Below are 26,365 nucleotides of genomic sequence, written 5' to 3'. Positions count from 1 at the left end.
GATGGACTCCGTTTGACATTATTCTACTTTTCGATGTTTTTCGATTACGATGAATCGCACGTGTTATCATTACTACTTGTATTAGTACACAAAAAAAACCACTGTGTGGCTGTGTATTGTGCAAACGTTGACCATCTATGTCCTGTATCCACCCACCAACGTATCAATCAACCACTAATATAACCTTAACCACTAACGTAACACAAATCAACCACTAATGTAAGATTAACCACTAACGTAACAACAGTAGTAGACATATTATGGACATAAAACAGTTTAGTCTGATTTTCCTTCACAAAATTGTCTTAGTGTCCGTACATCAGTAAATTCTTATTTTGTAATAAATGTATGTCTGACAAAGTTGTTACTTTCAACATGATTTAATTCCTCAAATTTATTGATATTGAACCTCTTTCGTGTCTATGATTATCCTTCTGTTTGTTATTATTATTTAATCATTTTTAGCCTTTAAACTGGTAATTTAATATAAAATGTATTGTTGAATATAACTAAATTGACAGAAAAGCATAATCAAAGCATACACTTGTATACCAGAACAAGAGAACATCGTGTCACGTCATTGAAAGTAAGAGCATTGTTAGACAAACAGACAGATAAGCATGTAAATGCCACGGCTTTCATCACAATAAGGTATCTCCAACTTTTCATACGGAAACTAGTGTGTCTTACGGTTACAGTATATTGATAGCCGGACGGACACTCACACAGACAAACATACGATTCAAAATAGGAAAAATAGGCTGAAGTTTTAAGATTGGAATTTACATTTCAAGCTTAAAATTAAGTCCCTTACTTCTAAAGGTTTTGAAGGACAGAAAACAAATTAAATTTAGTTACATTTAACACCATTGTTTAACCAAAAATTGATAGTTGAGGTACAGACAAACGTGACTGGACTTGAGTCCTAGCTTTCCAACTTCCAAAACAAAAATTGTCTAAGATTTCTTAACATCTCTACTGTTGTTAAGTTAGTGGCTAAATTTGGTTACGTTAGTGGTTAAACTGTTGTTACGTTAGTGGTTGATTTGTGTTACGTTAGTGGTTACTTTTACATTAGTGGATGATTTGTGTTACGTTAGTGGTTAACACAACTATATATAAACCGCTATGTCAGTACAAGAGCATCACGTGTCTTCTCAATAGGAGCCATGTATAAATCGTATCCATCATCATTAATCACGTAAACATTATGAATATAAATATCTATAGAAAGATCTATCTACACTTTTCAATTCCTGCTGAAAACCCACTGCGTTCACAACCGAAACGACAAATATCTGACGTCATTGTGTGTTATTCATGTGATGAAGATACAAATTACTTATTTCAATAATTAACATATATATATGTTAAGATATACGGCCATAGTACGTTGAAACACCGGTTCTCGTCAGATCACCGAAGTTAAGCAACATTGGGCCCGGTTGCGAAACAGCGGCGGGTGCTGTATATACACCAGAGAGTGATGGTGCAATGGTACTATCGGACTAGCATGTGATAGGCATGGGTTCGAGGTTATTTGTACCATACTAATTGCATCCTTAGGCAAGATGTTTTACTCTCATTGCCTCGTCCTTCGGATGGGATGTAAAGCCGTTGGTCCCCTGTACTTAACAGTGCACGTTAAAGAACTTGGTAGACTATTCGAAAAGAGTAGGGGATCGTCTCCCGGGGTGCTGATCTGGTAGGCGCTGCACTGCTGGCTGCCGTGGGTCCGTAAAGGGCCTAATCCGAATTTCCTTAGTTTCCAGTTAAACTTGAGGACCAGTAATAATACATTTAACATTTTAACATTTAACAAATCGAAATTATATTTTATACAAAATACCGTATTATTATTTACTAGGATAAACGCACACTTCTGCATGTATGTGTCGCACAAGATCGCACGTACATTGAACACAGAGCCACCATTGTGTATCTAATGAAGGAATGTTCCGGTAAATCTTACGTTTCAAAAGAAGATAAGGTTGGTTTTATGTTAAATAAAGTTAGGTTACGTAATTAGTATTTAAATTAAAAATGATAATTTGTTTTTGTTAATTTGTGTATACAGTTTTTTTTTTAATTATTAGGCCTAATGTAATAAATTAATGCAAATAAATTAAGAATATAAAAACAATAAAAATAGGCCCCTATTAAAAATTGTCATAATAATTTGTATAATCGATTGAAAATTATATTTATATACCAAATTAGAAGATGTAACAAAACGTGCAGACATTATTACAGGACGCGGTCTTCTATTTTTTAGAATACATTAGAATCAGTATCAGTATGACTCGATTCCTATTTTGATTAATAATGTAATCATAAAATGTATTCTTTTACATAACATATTCATTTTTAATTTACACAGTATGGCAAATCTGTAATAGATTTGTACAATGAAAATGCGTGTAAGAAATATGACAACGAATTAAGGACAGGTCAAAAAGCCGAGATAATTGACATATTAAAAGGTGAGTTTAGCAAAGTAAGCTAACAGGTAGGCTGTAAACATGTGTAAATCAGCTGACAACTAATCTTAAACAATGTCGGTATATCCAGCTTAAATATAACACAAACTTGAATGGAAAACCACTTACTATGGCAAGCCTCAGCTGTCGGAAGTATTCAAAATATTATATTATTATATCATTTTTTTATTATATTATATATTGTATTGTAATGAATTATACGTTTTGCATTATATTACTTGGTTTTAGCATTATATTATATCTATTTCTAATATATTATGTGAAAAATGTAACAAATTATTGACTTTTTGTATTATATTATTTGGTTTTAGCATTATATTATGAACATTTAATATTATATTATTAATAAAATACATTATATTATAATATAATTGTATTATATTAAACGCATTTACTTTACTTTATAACATACAACATTATTATATTATACGGATTCGTTAGTTATATTATTATTTTGTATGATTTTTATTATACGTCACGGCTTATTTCAGTTCTTCTAACTCTTTCTCTCCCTCCCCCTGTTCACTAGCAATCAGCGGCCGGCAGAATCTGAATTGTGTGACTGTTGAAGAATAACTACGTACTAGGCCTAGCCTAGGATCACCGGACAGCTACAACTAATACTACAATACAATAATACTACTACAATAACTACTACTGCTACTACCTAGGCCTAGCTAGTGAGTAGTAGGTAGCTACTACTAGGCTCTAGGGCGTATGTATGATGTTAACTTCTAGGGCCTAGGCTAGGCCTAGAGGCCTACTAGTACTAGGCTAGGCCTAGACTTAAGTTGTAGTAGGCTAGGGCCGGGCCTGCTGCCTTAGGCTAGGCTACTACTACTACTACTAGGCAGCCCATGATGGGTATGAGTAAGCCAAAATTTTGGATATATGTAAACCAAAATTTGGGTACGAGCTTGTTGGCATGGCATGGGTACGGGTTGACCTGTATCCTTCTAGCTAATCGTACTATGCCTAGGCCTCAAGTAAGTCTACGCTACCCAGTCCGGCTACAATATGGTCTATTTTGTTTTATAGCTTTATTGATAGCTGGGTTCAAATCTGGGTTGGGACGGCTTTTTCTCACTCTAAAACAGATTTCCTTATCATAATAAAATAATATATGAATTTATTTGTAATATTGTAATGTATACATAATATAAGTAATTGCCATTGCCTTTATTACTATTAATTATGTATTATACGGTTACCCCTTAATTATACTATAGTATAATTTCCTTGTTATATTTTACAATATTTTCTTCCTAATTCTACAATTTTGTCTTTCACAGCACAAATTTATCATACTGAATCATCACACACCAAGTCTCATAAATCTCTACTGTATTTGTCCAAGCTACTCCAGCTACATTGTATTGCCTTGAGGCTAAACTACACGGTATACTGGCACTACCATCATTCCTGTCTCGTCAACCTGTACCACATAAGCACAGTTTCAGTTTCAGTTTATTTACCATTTCAATTTCTGAACATAAGAGATGAACAACTTATATGGATGGATAACCGTAAGAGCGAAGCTCGTTTACCGGCCACCCGTTAGTGCAGTGACATTACAGACAACATAAAGACAGGACAAAGGTGCAATACTTAACAAGACATGTGAACACTTGTGTTTGCAACCCCTTGGATAAAATAATATATTTATATAATGGAGAAAGTTAGATATTATAATATTTCTTTTTGATCATACAATGATAATTTTTTAATTACTTCTTAAGAAGTCATACTACTGATTCAAAATAGAGACTTACACCCTGTGGTCAAGGCTTCTTTGCTCTTATGCTTATTTCCTCCAACATACAGAGTACATAGGACTTTTTTTATTCATAACTGTTGAATTGTTTCCCAATACATAGTACCTATTGGTATTATATCTAAAAATACAAAGGTGGCTAACACAGATAGTTCCATATATACAGTACTCTTTTATAAATAAATGTATCTCTCCAAACTACTCCCAACTACCTAATCTAATAATAGTACTATTAGCATACTACTATACACTTTGTAGACAAGAAATAAGTTGTATACACTAGAGGACTTATGGTAGTACAGTCGATCGCCCTCTCACTGGCCCGGTCAACATAATCTATACCTAGATTATTACAGTAATTAAAGTACATTATTACAGGGTTTTTTTTTTTTTGCAGAAATCAAAGTTATGTGTATAGAAAGCAGTACTCGTATTAAAAACTAAGCAGGTTGCAGGTCTTGAACGCAAACTGGCAGGATATTTTGAATATTTTTGTTGTTGAAATGATGGAATCCTAACTTCAATTTCCACGAACCCTTTTATTTAAATTTATTTGAATAGACCTCCATGTAAACTCATTAAAGGCTACATGATTGTTTTATATTTTAATATGTGATAGTAGAAAATCATTGTGTATAATGAGGACTATGAATCTGATATTTACTTGCATTCTCATCTTTTTAAATTATTATTTATAATGCCGGTAATGAGTTTAAAATTTAATTATTGACTATTTTTGATAATCATCATGTCCTTATAAATTCATTTATATTTCTTTTGTGTAATATAGTTCATATATTATGTATTAAGTAAATTGGTAAGGCCCTATACTGTTACTATTTAAGGAAAGTTTATATACACTATTATTTTATGCCTACCAATATTAGTATTAATTGTTTATGTAAATATTTTGTCTAATTGCCTTGATTTTTTGTATAGGCCAATGGCATCAATGTTTTTCTCAAAGCAAATTAGCCTAATAATGTCACATTTAGACACATGATTCATTGATTTCTGATATTCTGTACTTGTGTATGCATTACTAAAATAGTAGTTAATATATTTCATTTATAATGTATGTATAAACATATATTCATATTTTTTTAAACATTTTTAAATTAAAAAATTATTACAATACCTATCTACCTTTCTGATATTGTTACTATTATATAATATTCTTTGAGGCAGCAATAAAAAAAAAATTAGAACAATTAATTTGAGTTATACTGTACTATGTTAGTTCAGGAGATAAAGTGTGTGTGTGGGCAGAAACTAGTGTGTTGGAGGTTGGTGGTGTGAGGTGTATAGTTGTCACTTTAAGACCTAAATTAGATGTTTTCTGAAGAAAAGAAGTAAGCGGATACGCTTTCTAACAACTCCAAGAAGATTCACACAAAAATAATTACTTTCCAATAAAGTAGTATAACAGTGTATATTACAGTACATTGAATAAACTCGAGCGGAATAATAACGCACATAAAAAAACATTCATTTTCTTTTCGAAAAGTGCCCTCTCTAGTTTTCTATTAATTTATTAATAATTATTATTAATTAATGAGTAATATGAACATATTTTTAATATTCAATGCTGGAAGCTGGTTCTACTCCTAACAAAGTTTCATATCTCCAAATTTCATCAACGTATTCAAAGCACTTCAATATTAAATATCACATTTAACATAAAAATTCGGGTTTTGGATAGAATTTTGCTTAAAAACATATACAAAAAACATCGATAAAAAATACTTTTCGTATTCAAAAACATTTGATACTTGGTATAAATGTTCACTATAGGTTGCTCTATTCACAGAAAAAAAAATTGCATTCATGAACGTTTTTTGTTGGTCGTTTTTTCAAAATAGTTAGTAGCTTGAAAAAAATGAGTTGGAATTGTATGGTCTTTCATAAGTGTACATTTTGTAAAAACGTAAATTTAAAAAATCAGTGATATGGCTTGATAGTTATTTTTTGTTTGCAATATGGATGGAGCAACCTATATTGAACATTTATACCAAGTATCAAATGTTTTTGAATACGAAAAGTATTTTTTATCGATGTTTTTTGTATATGTTTTTAAGCAAAATTATATCCAAAACCTGAATTTGTAATGTTAAATGTAATTTATTTAAGTGCTTTGAATACGTTGATGAAATTTGGAGATATGAAACTTTGTTAGGAGTAGATACAGTTTCCAGCATTAAATTTTAAAAATATGTTTATATTACTCATTAATTGATAATAATTATTAATAAATTAATAGAAAACTAGAGAGGGCACTTTTCGACAAGAAAATGAATGTTTTTTATGTGCGTTATTATTCCGCTCGAGTTTATTCAATGTACTGTAATATACACTGTTATACTATTTTATTGGAAAGTAATTATTTTTGTGTGAATCTTCTTGGAGTTGTTTGAAAGCGTATCCGCTTACTTCTTTTCTTCAGAAAACATCTAATTTAGGTCTTAAAGTGACAACTATACACCTCACACCACCAACCTCCAACACACTAGTTTCTGCCCACACACACTTCATCTCCTGAACTAACATAGTACAGTATAAGTCAAATAAATTTTTTAATTTTTTTTTATTGCTGCCTCAAAAAATATTATATAATAGTAACAATATCAGAAAGGTAGATAGGTATTGTAATAATTTTTAAATTTAAAAATGTTTAAAAAAAATATGAATATATGTTTATACATACATTATAAATGAAATATATTAACTACTATTTTAGTAATGCATACACAAGTACAGAATATCAGAAATCAATGAATCATGTGTCTAAATGTGGCATTATTAGGCTAATTTGCTTTGAGAAGAACATTGATGCCATTGGCCTATACAAAAATCAAGGGAATTAGACAAAATATTTACATAAACAATTAATACTAATATTGGTAGGCATAAAATAATAATGTATATAAACTTTCCTTAAATAATAACAGTATAGGGCCTTACCAATTTATTTAATACATAATATATGAACTATATTACACAAAAAAAGTATAAATGAATTTATAAGGACATGATGATTATCAAAAATAGTCCATATAATTAAATTTTAAACTCATTACCGGCATTATAAATAATATTTTAAAAAGATAAGAATGCAAGTAAATATCAGATTCATACTCCTCATTATACACAATGATTTCCTACTATCACATATTAAAATATAAAACAATCATGTAGCCTTTAATGACTTTACATGGAGGTCTATTCAATTAAATTTAAATAAAAGGGTCATAATATGTCTTCGTCTCCAGTTCGTGGAAATTGAAGTTAGGATTCCATCATTTCAACAACAAAAAATATTCAAAATATCCTGCCAGTTTGCATTCAAGACCTGCAACCTGCTTAGTTTTTAATACGAGTACCTCTTTCTATACACATAACTTTGATTTCTGCAAAAAAAAAAAAAAATTCTGTAATGATGTACTTTAATTACTGTAATAATCTAGGTATAGATTATGTTGACCGGGCCAGTGAGAGGGCGATCGACTGTACTACCATAAGTCCTGTAGGTGTATACAACTTATTTCTTGTCTACAAAGTGTATAGTAGTATGCTAATAGTACTATTATTAGATTAGGTAGTTGGGAGCAGTTTGGAGAGATACATCTATCTATGAAAGAGTACTGTATATATGGAACTATCTGTGTTAGCCGCCTTTGTATTTTTAGATATAATACCAATAGGTACTATGTATTGGGAAACAATTCAACAGTTCTGAATAAAAAAAGTCCTATGTACTCTGTATGTTGGAGGAAATAAACATAAGAGCAAATAAAGCATTGACCACAGGGTATAAGTCACTATTTTGAATCAGTAGTATGACTTCTTAAGAAGTAATTTAAAAATTATCATTGTATGATCAAAAAGAAATATTATAATATCTAACTTTCTCCTTTATATAAATATATTATTTTATCCAAGGGGTTGCAAACACAAGTGTTCACATGTCTTGTTAAGTATTGCACCTTTGTCCTGTCCTGTAAACGAGCTTCGCTCTTACGGTTATCCATCCATATAAGTTGTTCATCTCTTATGTTCAGAAATTGAAATGGTAAATAAACTGAAACTGAAACTGTGCTTATGTGGTACAGGTTGACGAGCCAGGAATGATGGTAGTGCCAGTATACCGTGTAGTTTAGCCTCAAAGCAATACAATGTAGCTGGAGTAGCTTGGACAAATACAGTAGAGATTTATGAGACTTGGTGTGTGATGATTCAGTATGATAAATTTGTGCTGTGAAAGACAAAATTGTAGAATTAGGAAGAAAATATTGTAAAATATAACAAGGAAATTATACTATAGTATAATTAAGGGGTAACCGTATAATACATAATTAATAGTAATAAAGGCAATGGCAATTACTTATATTAATATTATGTATACATTACAATATTACAAATAAATTCATATATTATTTTATTATGATAAGGAAATCTGTTTTAGAGTGAGAAAAAGCCGTCCCAACCCAGATTTGAACCCAGCTATCAATAAAGCTATAAAACAAAATAGACCATATTGTAGCCGGACTGGGTAGCGTAGACTTACTTGAGGCCTAGGCATAGTACGATTAGCTAGAAGGATACAGGTCAACCCGTACCCATGCCATGCCAACACGCTCGTACCCAAATTTTGGTTTACATATATCCAAAATTTTGGCTTACTCGTACCCATCATGGGCTGCCTAGTAGTAGTAGTAGTAGCCTAGCCTAAGGCAGCAGGCCCGGCCCTAGCCTACTACAACTTAAGTCTAGGCCTAGCCTAGTACTAGTAGGCCTCTAGGCCTAGCCTAGGCCCTAGAAGTTAACATCATACATACGCCCTAGAGCCTAGTAGTAGCTACCTACTACTCACTAGCTAGGCCTAGGTACAGTAGTAGCAGTAGTAGTTATTGTAGTAGTATTATTGTATTGTAGTATTAGTTGTAGCTGTCCGGTGATCCTAGGCTAGGCCTAGTACGTAGTTATTCTTCAACAGTCACACAATTCAGATTCTGCCGGCCACTGATTGCTAGTGAACAGGGGGAGGGAGAGAAAGAGTTAGAAGAACTGAAATAAGCCGTGACGTATAATAAAAATCATACAAAATAATAATATAACTAACGAATCCGTATAATATAATAATGTTGTATGTTATAAAGTAAAGTAAATGCGTTTAATATAATACAATTATATTATAATATAATGTATTTTATTAATAATATAATATTAAATGTTCATAATATAATGCTAAAACCAAATAATATAATACAAAAAGTCAATAATTTGTTACATTTTTCACATAATATATTAGAAATAGATATAATATAATGCTAAAACCAAGTAATATAATGCAAAACGTATAATTCGTTACAATACAATATATAATATAATAAAAAAATGATATAATAATATAATATTTTGAATACTTCAGACAGCTGAGGCTTGCCATAACTTACTATCTAAAATAGGTTTAGTTTGTAATGTTTCACATTGTCGTGTTTTCACTTGTTTATTTTTTTAAGTAAAATAAATAACAATATAAGTCAATTCTCAGCCAATGATTGTTGTTCTTTAAAATCACATTATATTCTTTTACATTTTATTAATAGAATTGGAATTATTTAAGAAATAAAGTTTAGATATTAAAACAAAAAATAACAATGTAAGTAAATTCTAAGCCAATGATTATTATTAATACAAGTTTCCTGACTCGATTCTCATCAAAACAGATTATAGATTTTTACTTAAAATCACATTATATTCTTTAACATTATTAATAGAATCAAATTGGGATTATTTAAGAAATAAAGTTTTTGATATTTTTAATTATTGTTTTAATAATAACAATAACAAAACAGGCCTCTACACACTTAATAGATAATCAAAACTATGACAATAATACAAATAACTTGCACATTCTACAAATCTTTTTTTATAGCGTAATAAAAAAAAACAAACAAAAACCTGTGCAATATGAAAAAAATATAATATCAAAATCAAACAATAAATACACAACCATGAACAGGACCGTGATCTTTAATCAATGTTTGTATTTCTTATATCTAACTACCTACTGTGTATTTTATACTGTGGGCTTTGAGTTTGAGAAAATAATTATAAATATTATTTTCTATCGCATTTAGGCCTATAGCCCGCTTTACAAGAAACAAATCAATATAAAATAATATAAAAATCAGCCATTTTAAACAAAACCATTTTTAGTGGAAATTTTGTTGGAGATGGGCGATGCCTCTATTATGTCACACGGAATAACTGGTTCCAACGCTGCATTTAAAGCCCATGTTACACCAGTATGGTGTGAGTGAGGTCTGAGGTTTTTACACTGTCTCTTAAATTTTTGCATTTTGCTTCATGTACTTTTATTTACACATACATTCTAACTTTGTTTTAGGTGGACCATTGCCCGACATAGATATTACATCGACAGGAGGTATGAATATTGTTCCATACAATAGAATTTTAAGCAAGAATATTGTTATTTCCGAAGTGTTTTTCATTTTTTTTTTTTTTTTTTTAAACTATTTCATACGCTTATATGCGTATAATGTATTTGGTCTTTAAATAAAGACTACTGTATTGCTTTTATAAATTCTAGTGATTAATCGTATTTCATCAAATCACATTATTACGTTAATTGTTTTACCGTGTAATGCAATCATTAGGCTACAAACACATTACAACTTCGAAGACGATTGACTTGAGTGGATCTTAATTATATATGCTACTTAATATAAATCCGAATTAATAGACAATATAATATGAGACATCTTTGAATGAGTTTAGCTTAAACTTTATAGAGTTCATAGCATTGTACACCAACGCAATTGTAATGTATTTACTCAAAAACAGTAATGTTCATTTTAACTGTTCATTTTATTAAATTATATAATTAATAGATCTAGATATTCCATATGCGATTACTGCTCGTGGTAAGCTTGTAGAAAAGACTTATATTGAAGCATTAACAGAAGGTAAAATTGAAGTGAATCTTGGAATGGTTAAAGTTATTGGACAGGAAGGTGTTGGTAAAACATCTCTTGTCAACGCTTGCCTTGGAAACAAGTAAGTAGCAATTAAGAATGATATCACGAACATAATGATAATGTTCATAAGCGCGTAGTTCGAATGAGAGCCATATCTAATGCTATTGTACATTCACACTTGTACAATTGGATGGAACGGGAGGCGGCGCCCTTTTTAAAATAATTATATTAACATTTTATTCAATAATAGAAAATCTTCCAGATGTGAATATTAACAATTAATTCATATTAATCTTGACTGTAGAATTTGTTTATTATTATTAATTATTTTCTGTTTTTTAAATGTTTTTTACAATGTATTTTTGATGTAGGCCTAATATAATACTGTACACGTATGCAGGCCTATTTATGTTTTAAAATTACTAAATGCTTTCCCTTTCCATAACTCTGAAGATTTATTACAGTGTTCACGATAGTGTTACCTCGTTGCATTTAAAAACTTTACAGATTCGTTTTTCCCTTTCAATCCCTGTCTATATTCCCTTTTCGTTTTCAAGGTCTAAAATTCATAATCTTAACTTAGTCAAGATTTGTTGAAGTTTTGAATATCAATTTCGGGAAAAACCAGTTTAATGATTAGTTGGCTATTTTAGCTTTCCAATCTTAAAGTCAAGGGATTGAACCCCGTTTTGAGTTTGTTAATATAACGTGCAAGTTTATATAGGAATATAGAGAGATATTATTTAGTTTATTTTGTAAAATGTATGTGTTTTGGACTTGTAACTGTAACATTTATGTTATTTTCTCTAGACATACTGTAGTAGTAGGCCTATTCAATTATGGAGCTTCTATAATTCACACTATGATCACTAAATGTTTTGTATATATTCGAATATTTTTCAGATTTAACGAAAAACACGAGATCACAGATGGTGTTTCTGTGATCAAAACTGTAGAAACAAATGCTAAAGAACTCACCAAATGGACAGAAGATGAAGAAAGTGGTAAAACTCATCGTTTGTAGACCATCCATCAAACACAAAATAAAATTAGTAATGTATTGAATGAGTTGGGAAGTCAATTCATCACATCTGATATGGATATTGCTGCAGACCTCGGAATAAAAGTTTACTATAGAATAAATCATACCAATTTCTCTTACATTAAATAAATAACCTTCTTTTATTTTAATATGTTTCTTTTTTAAATAGAACCTCAGAGATGTTTTTATAAATAAACTCTGAGATAAGACAACATGTAATTATCTTGACGAACAATATAACTATGTATTAAGCAAATTGTATTTTATTGTTCAAACAATTGAAAGTTCTTCTATTTTGACGAATAATCGACACAGTTTGTTAAGTTATATTGCTCGCCCAAACACAATTATTTTCAATTCCAATCAAAAAGTTCTATAAAAGGCAGACTGTTCAAATTGAAACATTTAATATCCTTTTTCAATTTAAATGACACGTACTGATGCGAGAGCAAACCCACGTGTATAACGCATACGTATCCGTGTATCAACACGTATACAACGGATAAGATGGAATGTATAACTTTTGTTTACCTACCGTTAGAGGGCCATACTACTGTAGTAGGATGTACAGTATTCTAACACTATGTCTGAATTTTCTAAAATAAGTTATGTTTGCTGGGAAATGTGATATGTCAATGAATAAATCTTAAAATGTGTGTTGTAAAAACATATTTAAACATTAATTAATTTTTAGATGATCCCACTTCATTGTTTCGAAAACATGCCGAAGAAAATATTAAAAGGATAATAGAAGTTCAAAAAGAAGTTGTAGTAGAAGAACGTAAGGTTGAGTCCTCTTTGAAAAATGTACGTATATACTATATAAATATTTAGGCTAGTCCTAAACCTTGGAATTACAAACTATGAAACCAGCATTACTTTACCTTTGAATCTTAAAATAATTAATTATTATTTCGTTTAGGTTGTGACTAACGAAACAGCCTCGAACAGTGGTACGTTTTGTTATTTTTTACATTGTGTAAACCTAAAATCTTCGCAAAGTTCAGTAGAAAATGTGTTTCTCAATTTTTCCCATGATTACCCTAGATACATTAGGAATAGATGATCAAACTTAAATGGATATATGATTTAATTTAATTTAATAACATATGAAGGTTTAAAAAGTATTTTGTTTTTATAATTGTCAATGTCTATGCTTTATGTGTATGAACAATCGTTAAATTATACAGAAACAAACGTGCAGTTTGTAGCTTTATATAAATCGTGTGATTAACTGTACTACGTTTGTAGTTCTCATAGAATGTTGTTCACTCCAGAATATAGATAAATGATTAATATAACATTTATTAATGTGCAGGTAATCCAAAAATTGCTAAAGTAAATGTGAAAGGAAAGATAGAAGTTAAAGAAGAGGTTGTAGTAGAAGAGTCTAAGGCTGCCGCTTCATTTGAACACGTACGTATACACAAAGCAAATTATTTATATTTCAGTAGTTTGAAAACATGAAAAAAGTGATGTATCGTGCTTACAATAGATCGTATCAGATCACTAAAGTTAGGGAGTTTGGCCAGGTAGAATTTGGCGTGGAAGATCTTCCAGAAATCTCTATAGTCATTTCAGATACCGATTTAGTCTAATGGCAGGGAATGTCAGACTTGTATTTGAGAACATTTTCTGTGTCATAGTGCATAGGCAAGATACTTTACTATTATTACGTTCCATCAGAAGCCGTTTCTACAGTAGTGTCATTATAGTGCCTCCTAGTGTTCTGATCATGACCCTGCGCACTGGGCCCATGGTGGGAAAGGAGTTATGTACAGAACAAGTTATCCGATATAAACACGAAATAAAAGCAAACATCGCTGTATTAACCAACTCACCTGACATTTTCTTAATACTGTAGATCATTTCATTGGTTTATTTGATTTCATTTGTTTATTGTTATCCTTGTTTATACTTATGAGCCAGAAATGACTGGTCTTGAGTGTGATTAGATAAATAAAAATTAATAAAAATAGATATAATAATAATAATAATTTCGATGAAAGAAAAACCTCTGCCCAATTTTACATTTGGTCATATTCATATTTGGACAAACAGAAATGTCTTTTCTTCAACTAAATATAATGCAAAAAAAACTGAAGTTATTTTTAATAAAAATATTTTTAAGCTTATGCACATTCAGATTGGTTAGATGTTCTTTTTCTTATATTTTCATAAAACTGGCAGTGGATCAACAATTCACCTGACATTTTCTTAAAATTGCACAACGGTACAAATATGTTAAAGAAAACTTTGTGTTGCTTAGTTTAAAACCAATGACTACCGAAAGTAATTTAGCCGGAGAAATATTACAATGTTATACATTTTTTTCTTGATTTTCAGATAAGCAATGAGTCAACTGAAGAAGGTGTGTTTTGTTTTTGTCTTACTTTGGTTCATCCCACTTTTATTTCGATACATATAAACATTATTATTTTGTATTCATTTTTTACATTTCTCTTTCAACACATTTTCCTTTTCATTAACATACATAATAATTTATGCTAATAACATTGTATTTTTTTTTATAACATTGTTCCCAAATTTATTACTAACATGTTTTGACAATTAAATATGTTTTAAACAGGTGTGTTTGGTTGTTGATTTACAATTGTGAAATAATCGCACTTCGTTGAGTGAATACTAATGAAAAAAACGTCTTAAAAAATCCACTAATATACGGTGACAAGCAATTAATGAAAGTACAACATGTATAATGCCTAGTTTTTAGAATATACTTGCAGGAATGTGTTATTGATAGTGTTTTTGTTGATAGCAGGTTTGAGTGAACGTGCACAGAGTTCACATCCACATGGGTCGTAGATATATGAACATAAGTGGCGTTACGTTGGCGTGCAAGGGAATGTATGACATACAGTCATGACCTTGAGATCTGACTTTGTAATCTCTAGTAGCTCTCGTGTGGAACTATTCCAGTGGCCAGTAGTAAACCTAAATCAGTATAGTAAATATACATACCTGTATTATTAAACTATTTATTTAAATATAACCAATAACAATCATTCAACTATTATTTAACTGAAAGGCACTTTACTATATTCTCAGAAAATCATCGCGAGATCATTCTCCGCCACTCTTTGATATACTGTACCTTTGCAGTGATATAAAGTCATACGTCCACTCGTACGTATGTATGAGAGCGAACGAAAAATGCCACTGAACAAGTTCTCATAATGTGGCAGTCGACGTGCCAGTTGTCTTGCGTATGCATACCAATAAACTGACGTCATATCGAATCAGTCGACATAATCGACATGAAAATCTAAAATTGATGACAACAATGGTGACGATTATGTTGACAATGATGATGTTGTCAATGCCAATGATGTTGTTAAGATAATTATAATAATGATTTTTAGATGACAATACTAATACAGTGCTTATTTTAATGTTATTTATTTATTTATTCAATTATATTTAAAAGAGTTCAAAACCGCCAAAAACGACAATCCTGAAAATGCGTCATTTGATGTACGTGATCAACTGGATAAAGATATCATTCAGGATATTTTTGAAAAAGAAACAGAGATGTCTCCTTTGAAAAATATGTTTAAAATAATGGATCACGGAGGACAGCCGATCTACCATGGAATTATTCGTGTAAGTAGACCTATGAGACTGCATTGAATTAAAAATTCTCAAAAAATTGCCTTAAGTTTAAAAAGCGGTATAGTTTTTTTGTATTATTATCTACCATTACATTTTTTTTTAGAAATTGTTTAATAAATGTACATAACAGGTTGAAAGTATGAGAAATCAAAGGTAATTGAAAATTAATTGATTTCAATAGCCGACACTTTCCATTCAATATGAACGTAGTGGAATATAACGTTTACTTTAGGACATGCCATATTTGTTCAATATTAATTAATGTTACTGTTTTAAACTGATATAATTGTGTTTTTTAGCTCCTTATGACATTAAATGCAGTGTATCTGGTTGTATTCGATATGAGTAAACCCCTTGATGATCCTGCCATTTTATTGGATTCAAATGGGGTAAGTATTTACGTTCAATAGTCATTGTTATGATACTTTATCAATCTGTACGCCCATCTCATTGGAAGATAATTCATTGATTTGTTTAATTTATAAACAATTGTTGAGATGTATGTTGTTTGTCATAATATAGAAACATATTTGTTTCAATTTGTTTAGTGCGAACGTGTACACCATTGGACCAATCTCCAATTCATATTATCATCGATTCTCTCAGTTTATTCTCATAGCCGTAAAGTTATTGAGAATATAAAGGAGAAAGTTAATTTGCCTGTTATTCTTATTGTGGGTACGCACAAAGGAAAGCTTGGAGACACGGAAGAGGAACGAAATGACAAGGTATGTTATATTCGTACTCAATTATAGATACATTACTTTGATTTTATGCACATATAAACAAAATGTAAAACATATTCCAAAGTAGATAATGCCATTATGTTTTGATTAATTGTTTTATTAGATATGTCCATTCATTATAGGCCTAGGAGCCAATGTTCGATTCCTACACAATATAAGTTTTTTATTTATTTTAGTTAACATTCAACAATAAGCTAACATGTATTAGCACACTTTCCAACGATTTAAAAGTCGATGACACCAATTCAATTATGTGAAAGAAATATGGTAAAAGGCACGATGAAGTTTCTTCAAAATTGTATATGTTGACGATATAAATGAAACATTATAAAACATCAACCCGGTACCGGTGATCTGACTTGTAATAGTAGATACATTCATACGGCAACGTTTTATATTCTGGTTAACGAGTTTTCCAGTTAAATATTTGTAAAAAATTCCATTCTCTACGTTTTTTAGATCTAATTTAAGGTCACAAACTATATTTAATCTACAAACATTATAATATATGGTCCTATTGCGATAACTTTTTTGGTCTTTAAACGGTTAAAAATGTAAAAAATAAGTCGATTATATAATCGATTTTAATCGAGTGGCCCGCTATAAATCGGATTGATATTTTCATTTTTAGCCCCATGCAATGCAACTCTACAGCCCACTATGTCGGTCGGTTGGTTAGTCGGTAAACACTAACTTGAGCACGCGACTGCAGCCATGTATATATGGCCTAATTATTCTTCTGCGATTCACCCATTTTCGATCGATCAATGCAGCCAATTAATGCAGCAAAGACAAAAAAAACCTAGCTAGGCTAGGCCTAAAAATCGTCGATTCGATGCGATCTACTTAGGTTAATATGTTTCTCTCTTTTTATCATGATTTACCATAAAACGTAAATTTAAGACAATCTATACAGTAGGTTATTATATGCATAAAATGTTAATCAATTGTATGTATGTAGACTTGTGAAATGTAATCAATGTTAGCGTTCCATTCAGAAAAGCCAAATTAAACATGATGAATATTTTCTGGTCGATCACTACGAACGTGGGTGTTCCATACACAAACAAATAAATGACATAGCATGTTTAATATTGCATGTATAACCTGTACGGTATTTTATATTGATAAATCTTCACAATTTTAGATATGTTACAACCAGATTTGTTTGTTTTTTTGTTTAAATTCAGTCAAAGAAGTTGTTAAAGAAGATTGATGAGGCTCTGATAGGGAAACCGTACCAAAAACATGTACATCGAATGTTTGCTGTTGAGAACAGTGAGGCAACCACTGATAAGAGCTTTGATGATCTTAAAAAAGAAATTAATAAGCTTATGAACCAATTAAGAAAGATTATTCCGTTAAAGTGGATGCGCTTTCGATGTGAAATTTACAATCTACGTGTAGAGAAACTGATATGTACTTTAGAAGAGGTAAATTTGAAGAGAAATATCCATTATTGTACCACTACATTAAACATTGTGCAATAAATATTTTAAAATGGTACATTTTTTGACATACGGTTTTGATTTGTTAAAATTATTTTAAAATGTACATTTATTTATAGTAAAAAGAAAAAACAACCATAACACTGTTCGTATTACACATTTTTACTATTACTTAGTAATGGTAATACTAGATAACTCTATACTGTAGTTCTATATCATATTACAACAATGGTTATCTAGTGAGTATTATAATATACCTCTTCGAAGACGAACGATTAGAGTTTCATCCATGGTATAACGTATCTGAGTTATCTAGTAAAAGCTAGCCTTATCTCAGGTTCAAATCCTGTACATTACATTACAGTAGATCTGTAATAAATAACGGCGACGGATACGATGCAAGAAAAGACAATTAGATTTTTGTATTTTGATTTAAACTTTTCAGGTTAAAGTACTGGCAAGAAAAAGCGGAATTCTTGATGAAAATCAACAGTCGGCCTTGCTTAACTTCCTGTATGATCTTGGTGACATCATCTACATGCCTGATAATGAATCATTGAAAGACGAAGTAGTGGTAGATCCTATGGGATTGGTTAAAGTTATCACCGCGTTTGTCACTGTGATTCCACCTGACTTACCAGTAAGTTAGCTCATAGTACGGGCTGACATTTTTCTTTAAGAAGAAATAGCCTAATGTGAACAATTTTAGTTTACTATCTTTTGTATCAAGCTAAACGGTTGCTCAATTTACTTTTCTCTTTCTGTAAACTCTTAAGATGTCTGTTTTAGTTTTTGGCTTATAAACTTCCAAATGTTTAATGTCGACATCTCTGTTAAACACCGTATTTGAATTAGACCCGAAACCTGCGACACTTTATTGATTTCAACTTACCCTTTACAAGATGCGTAATTACACTGATTTGACTTCTTTCCAAAAATGTATTGTTGATATTTATTTGTCATTTTATCCAATCATCCATTGGATCATCAAAAATAAAATGTGTTAATACTTTTCAATATAAATATATTGTTTACACCACTTGCGTGCCTTATACAGAAACACAACCAATCACAATATTTATTTTGTATTCTATTTTAGACAGGTAGGTACCGTGAAGCCTTTTCGAACCTTAACAAAGGCATACTGGATGAAACGTTGTTACGTAAATTGTGGGAGGAGCAGTGTATTGATATGGAGAAGTTCCAATACCTTGTAGAGTTAATGATCCGATTTGGTTTCATTTGTAGGAAGATAACCTCTACTAGTCAAGTCACGGCAACGGTATGGGCTTTTTTTTTAACTTGACTCGAACCAACTTGGATAATGGGTTGTCAATGACAGAAATAGATCCCTGTCTTCTATATATACATTTACGTTAGGGCAAAATTCGTTAAATCGCGCGTAATTTCTAGAATGTTTACCCAATTGTATATAAAGTTGGTTCGTACTTTCGGTACTGATTTTAACCACCTGATGTATTCCTGTTTGCTAATTAAGTTGAGTTATATAATTCGTTATTTACTATTAAAACGAATTTAGCTTCAACGATTTGCTCCGACCGTGGTGTACACTGTCTAATGGATGTCCATATTGAAAAATACCCACACACAATAATACGAGGATGCTTCTCATTTACCTATCTCCATCTAAGATAATTGTTTTTAATAGCTGAAAACATGAGTATAGCATCATAATTCTTTTAAAAAAATTCTGTTTTGATAGATTTAATATACGTTTATACAAATGTATTGATTTGCGATGAATGGAACATTCCAACCTCTCAGTCTCCCTATAATTATTTTGGTTTAACAAAAGTAGGTGAATTTATGGGCCCTTGGGTGATAGATATGGCCTAGTATTCGAAAGATGTACTAGGTTCTTTAAAGTGCACACGAGCTAGATGTGTACACTGGACCTACGGTTTATAGTCCTTATCCGAGAAGACTCGTTCTACCACCAGAACCATGGAGTGAGTGAGCCTCGAACCCCTGTCGATGTTATGGCTACGTAATTACGGTTCCACTGTCTTAACCGCTCGGCCACTCACTCACTATGACAGTGACAGTTTTAACAAAGTAATACATCGCAAATGTGTACTGTATTTAGTCCTAGTGATAGGTATATTATTTACAGGCCTATAAAAAAAAGTTTCTCTTTCGGAAGTAATTCCAGGTTGCTATTTTCAGTTGACTACATACATCATTGTCTATTCATTCGTTTCTGTAAACGACAATGTATTATAGTCCTGTAAATTTGAAATCACCAGTTTTTTACGCTGAAATTACTGTGTATTCGAGAACCATCTGCGGGCACAACCTATGGTACACGAGCGAAGCGATCATACCAAACATTTGTATATGGATATTATAATTATTAGTATTGTTAATGCTTCCTGTTTCGATCAAAATAGGAAAATTAGGTTTAGTGCACTACATAATACTCGTAATACATTTATTATTGTGTGTACAATTTCAATTAAATGGCATCTTATATTTTTTTAACATTTGCAATTAATATTTCAGGACTCAGTTGATGTCAAGCAATCGTTTTTTGTGCCACTGCGACTTTCTTTTGATACTCCATCCAACGAAGTGAGATCTGTACGTGATGACAACCAAGCTATCAGTATCTATTACGACCTTTGTGGATATCTGCCTGACGTAGTGTTTCCATATTTAGTTATTGAGTTCATTAACAAATATCGGAAGAAAAACGGAGATGATCCAGTATTAACGCATGATTTGGCCGAACTCTACTTTGACCAATTTCATCACGTGACCTTGTCTCTTGTCAAATTCTTAACTAAGAAGAATGAGCGAAAGTTCCTGTTAAAGGTATGATATATTATTTTCAGTAATTCAAGTAATATCCAATTTTTTAAATCCTATTGTATATAGCGACTTTTCAGCACCACCATTATCGGTGCGGTTCCCAATTGTGCGCACGCGCAGTGACATGCCCGGATATCCATGGATATTTAAAGGCATCAGAGAAACTTCAAATGTTATTACTGTAATTATATTGTACTATCAAAGGTGAACAAAAACAATGTAAAACGCAGACAATATAACTTTCGTTGCAGCAATTGCCGGTACCGATTATTGATTCAAAACGCTATAGTATGCCTTATATAAAAAAAAATAAACATCATTCCTTTAATAGTTTTTGCTACAGTCACATTTAGCTTACACAACTTTGGCCTGAACATTCATTCATAACGTTTGCTATGCACATACCAATATATCGTATGCTTATAAAATATTAGGTAACTGTTACACGTAGAAAGGCAATTAGGAAAACAATAAGCACAGTATGTGAACCCTCTTCCGAAGCATGTAAAGAGGTATGTATTTATAATATCTTTATTGTATCTGTTTTCTGTTTCATACCTTTAAGTGGCAACTTTCGTTGATGTTGGTTTTAAAGAAATAAAAAAAAATAAAAATTAAAAAAAATATATTATTATGTTATATTATAATTTACCTATTATATTGTAGGCTTTTTTGTAAGTACTCGACAAGTAAACACATTTTTTCCAACGTTAATCATTTATTCAGGTCAATTAAGGTGGCTCTATATTTATTTCAGTTTAATATTGTATTTTTGAGGTTTATTTTAAAAAGAAATAACAATTAATTGTGTACAACTTTTGCTAATGATAGACATCCTAATTTAAAAAACAGTTAACTGCAATTCTTGTTTTTGAAAGGTGTTGTCAACGATTGAGATGTCATTTGGACATTCCAAAGACGGTGGTCGAAGGGGGATTACCTTCCACAGATGCATTCCCTGCGATTGTAGCGAGACATCCGAAAAGAAGCATATGCAAATTCTTGGAGATTTCCAGGATGACATGTTGCCATGCAATAGAGAAGGCATGGATGTTTCTCGTTACAATCGACTCTTTGGCGGTAAGTTTAAAGATAGGCTACTACAGTTGTAAAATATAGAGAACAAAACGTAGAACTGGTTCATATATTATAGTGTTTTAACTAGGAAAATATGTGTATTACTATAGGCTGACATACTGTGGATACTGCCCAAACGTTATATTTCAATAGATTATCTATATATAAATTTACGTAAGGGCAAAATTCGATAAATCGCGGTTTATTTCTAGAATTTTTACTCGATGGTATATAAAGTTGGTTCGTACTTTCGGTACTGATTTTAACCACCTGATGTTACCCTGTTTACTAATTAAATTGAGTTAGATAATTAGTTATTGACGATTAAAACGAATTTGGGTTCAACGATTTGCCCCAAATAAGGGTGTTTTCCGATCGTGGTATACACTGTCTAATGGATGTCCAACTTGAAAAATACCCGCACACAATAATACTAGGACGCTTCGCATTTTCCTATCTCCTCCTACGATAATTGTTTTTAATAGCTGAAAACCGGTTGAACTGCCCGAGTACAGCATCATAATGTTGAAGACAGGCCGATTTTCTTTAAAAAATACTATTTTGATAGATTTAATTTACGTTTTTACAAATGTATTGATTTGCGATGAATGGAACATTCCAATCTCTCAGTCTGCCAGTTTGGTTTAACACAAGTAGGTAAATTTATGAGCCCTTGGAGAATAAACTTGCAATACTTTGACAATACAGTACTGCAAATACCTATTAACCATTTTTGGTCGTCATTTGAATCGAATATTTCTTACTGTGAATACTGTTAGATGTAAAAAAATATATACAAACATCTCTTACTGTGAATACTGTTAGATGTAAAAAAATATATACAAATAAACTGTATTACTGTGATTATGGGTAGGCTCTACTGTTAGATATATAAACACGTAATATACAAATAAACTTTATTACTGACAGTTGCTTCTCAACGTTTGCATTAATTAATAATTACAAAAAATATAAACGTCGTAGTGGTGTATCGTTACATGTACTTTACTATTTCAATCGACTATGACAGTGACAGTTTTAACAAAGTATTAAATCGCAAATGTTTTACTATATTTAGTCACCGTTAGTGGTATATTATTTATAGGCCTATAAAAAATAAAAAAAATATTTCGTTACTGACGTGGATAAAGAATATATTTAAAAATTGTTCTTCTTTGTACCTATCCTCCTTCCCATCCCTCAACCCTAATTGGGTTTCTTTAAATGAATAAACTATTTGGACTCATTTTGTGGTAAGTTTCTCTTTCGGAAGTAATTCCCAGGGTGCTAATTTTGGTTGACTACATAAATCATTGTGTCTACTTATTCGTTTCTGTAAACGGCAATGTATTATAGTCCTGCGGTACGTGCATTTAAAATCGCCAGATTTTTTACCCTGAAATTACTGTGTATTCGAGAACCATCTGTGGGCACGACCTAGATGGTACGCGAGCGAAGCGAGCGTACCATCTAGTGCTTATAATTATATAAGTTATAATTCAACAATTAAATAACTTTAAATAATATAATAATAATAAATGATTGTTCCTTTATTTCTAGGCCTATATGTTTTACTAGTGTACAATCTGAGATTCTTTTTGAAATCAAAATGAAACGATGCAATCTAATTTTAATTTAAAAAAAAATGTTTTGAATATTATGTTTATTTTGATTATTGTGTTGTTTATACAATAATAGTCAAAAGTTCAGTAAACTTGCGAAATAGGATTTTAAACGTACAATGTATAGTTAGGTATGGTATCAATATCAGAATAGTCTCACTTATGTTATTTGGTCACTATTGTGATTAGCTGCTTGATTCTATGTAGAAACAAGCACAATTCGACCTACAGTATGTAGTTTGTTGTCACTGTACTTAAAAACAGATCTAGCAACAATGTTATGTAAACGTTTTATAAAGTAAGCTAATATAATAATTCAATTATAAGGCTTACCATTTTTTTATATGAGCAATTAGTTTTTGAGATGTTTACTAATACCTAGTCCTACGTTTTGTACATAGATACACCGAGTGATGATCCTCAGGCTACAGGTTAGTTGGTTCCAATTTTTGCATCAAGTGCGAATTGTTCTTACAGATAGGTGCACACAATGCAAACATTTCGCTAAAATCCCCGTACAATATACGTGCTCTCTTATAACTGTTGATCAATATTTGAGTCTGATTGATGGAAATATAATGAGGATTATGCATTATAATTCTGTCGCTCTGTTTAGACGCCACATAAGATAAAAAAATGAAAAGCTAATTACTGGTCCCGCGTCATATATCATCACAATGTAATGTATCTAGATTTCTCAAGTATCAAAGGAATGTTTGGTATTACAATATCACATGTGTGACACATGTATCTCATAGTATCATACAGTGTACCATAACATAACACTTAACCTAACCTTATACGTCACGTCAGGCTCAACATAAGGTGACATGAGATACAAATGAGATACGGTATTACAAACATATTCCTATAATACAAATGATGAAAATATTGAAGTATGTGTAGATACAACACTGATAATCGTAAAATATTACTTTAGGTAATATAGATGTGCCTACAGTATGTCCGATATGATGTATACAGTTTGAATTTCCCAATAACGTAGCAATAACCACAAATGCATTCAAGCAGGAATGCCTCCGTCAGGTGAAGTAAAAAGAAATACAAAACAAAACTTAATAAAATTATAAATGTGTATACAGGCCAAATACAACAATTACTACTAAATTTCTAACAAGCTACCTTATTTGATTTGTAATAATCTATCAGATACGATGTTTTTTTAGTTGATGATTTATTTAATTTTTATTAATTTAATTTATATATATATTTTTAGATGCAGGCTTGACGAGCAGAAAATTAACGGGTGGAGAATTAGCGGATCTAACCAACAACCTGTGCGGTGAATGGGAAGAACTAGGATTACGTCTTGGCTTCACGAAAGCCAATATTTATACATTTAAACAAGACAATCCTAATAACATACAAGGAGCAATGCAAAGCATGTTGGAGGTTTGGCAGAGCTACGAGAAGTCCAAGCGTTCACATCTTATAGAAGCTCTAAAGCATACAGGCAGAACAGACCTAGCTGATCAATTTGAAACTGAACCCTAACTTCCTTGTGGGAATCACCACTGGTCGGAATAGAGGAGCGTGGCTGAAATGTGCGTGGGTTCAGCAGGCAGGTACATCGTCGCATTCGTCAAATACACCACCAGCATCATTAAGAACATCACCACTGTCAATAATTCTCAGGTACATTACCAAAGTTATTGTATACATCATACTCGCCGTATACCCATCGACAATGTACTTGCACGATTCATTCAGAATCGGCTGGGATTCTCATCATCACATCAATATAATAATACAACCTTTTTCACAATTGTACATGTAACAAAGTCTTTATTCGGTTATAAACCTTTAGACTCTCTTTTATTTGTGTATATTGAAAATATAGTTATGTAAACTACAGATTATTGAATTTATAATTACTTATGTATCCTGAGAAGACAAGCTTACAGGCTTATGTTACAATAATATTATTATATAGACGCTAGTTATAACTTGGAACTTTTAACACTGCACTACAGGCTGTTTAATGAGGAGTAACTCAATCGGCATGTGATTGGTCAAGTCAATCCGTTTATATTAATACATATATTTTATTATACGTATATTTTGTCACCAATTGAACGAAATCAATAGAATTAAATTAAATTGTTAACATTTTGTAGTTAAGATTTGTTTATGTTTTTCAACAGGACCATAATATTGTTAACCAGAAGTAAGAAAGATTAAAGATTAAAAATTAAATAAACAATAATAAATAACTTGTATAGAATAAATATATATAATAAATAAGGAGCCTACACGTGGTGTTATATGATGTATTCAAATAAGGTTTAAAAGCTTTTCATGTTGAGTTAATAACGTGCATTATAAAATCTTTAGTCTTAAGTATTTTGAAAGAAAAGAAATTGTTGGCTGTACTTTTTTTAGTTTCTTTTTTGTGGGATTCACTCTAACCTTTATTTCAGTACATCATAATCTTTATTAGAATTAGTATATCACTTGCAAATTATAAGAAAAAAACAAATTTATGTTTTGTTTTGTTTCTTTTGATATTTTGATGTTATGGCTTTTTTTCTGTTAATAAAAAGTGTCCCATTTATTTTTAAGATTATTTTACAATTCAACAGATCATCCATACATTAAAATATAAATATATGATATGTACATCAATAACCATTATGCAGTGTATTATTAAATCATTAACAAGGCAATA

The 26,365-nt window shown here is 31.0% G+C and overlaps 2 protein-coding genes and 2 long non-coding RNA genes across 4 annotated transcripts; all 4 read left to right on the top strand.

Annotated features, from left to right (window-relative positions):
* Positions 1 to 1,713: 1,713 nt before the first annotated feature.
* LOC140049077 (uncharacterized) lies at positions 1,714 to 10,720 on the top strand. The gene is made up of 3 exons (XR_011845178.1): positions 1,714 to 1,990; positions 2,381 to 2,483; positions 10,685 to 10,720. It is a non-coding gene; the product is annotated as an uncharacterized lncRNA (long non-coding RNA).
* LOC140049078 (uncharacterized) lies at positions 3,035 to 5,371 on the top strand. The gene is made up of 3 exons (XR_011845179.1): positions 3,035 to 3,181; positions 3,794 to 4,100; positions 4,673 to 5,371. It is a non-coding gene; the product is annotated as an uncharacterized lncRNA (long non-coding RNA).
* A 450-nt stretch (positions 10,721 to 11,170) lies between the features above and the next one.
* On the top strand, positions 11,171 to 13,247 carry LOC140049342 (uncharacterized). Its single transcript, XM_072094213.1, has 3 exons — positions 11,171 to 11,355; positions 12,180 to 12,280; positions 13,013 to 13,247. Exons 1-3 carry the CDS (start codon positions 11,288 to 11,290, stop codon positions 13,150 to 13,152), a joined length of 309 nt encoding a protein of 102 aa, XP_071950314.1. The 5' UTR covers positions 11,171 to 11,287; the 3' UTR covers positions 13,153 to 13,247.
* On the top strand, positions 13,247 to 26,320 carry LOC140049341 (probable serine/threonine-protein kinase pats1). The gene is made up of 14 exons (XM_072094212.1): positions 13,247 to 13,271; positions 13,637 to 13,734; positions 14,665 to 14,689; positions 15,767 to 15,942; positions 16,251 to 16,340; positions 16,500 to 16,679; positions 17,888 to 18,130; positions 18,591 to 18,785; positions 19,245 to 19,427; positions 20,669 to 20,980; positions 21,412 to 21,489; positions 21,856 to 22,057; positions 24,078 to 24,107; positions 24,914 to 26,320. Exons 4-14 carry the CDS (start codon positions 15,871 to 15,873, stop codon positions 25,189 to 25,191), a joined length of 1,863 nt encoding a protein of 620 aa, XP_071950313.1. The 5' UTR covers positions 13,247 to 13,271; positions 13,637 to 13,734; positions 14,665 to 14,689; positions 15,767 to 15,870; the 3' UTR covers positions 25,192 to 26,320.
* Positions 26,321 to 26,365: the final 45 nt, after the last annotated feature.

The sequence above is a fragment of the Antedon mediterranea genome, chromosome 5, assembly GCF_964355755.1.
Source record: "Antedon mediterranea chromosome 5, ecAntMedi1.1, whole genome shotgun sequence".
NCBI lineage: Eukaryota > Metazoa > Echinodermata > Crinoidea > Comatulida > Antedonidae > Antedon > Antedon mediterranea.
The sequence above is the reverse complement of the archived record's forward strand: the minus strand, read 5'-3'. Positions and strand labels throughout refer to the sequence as shown.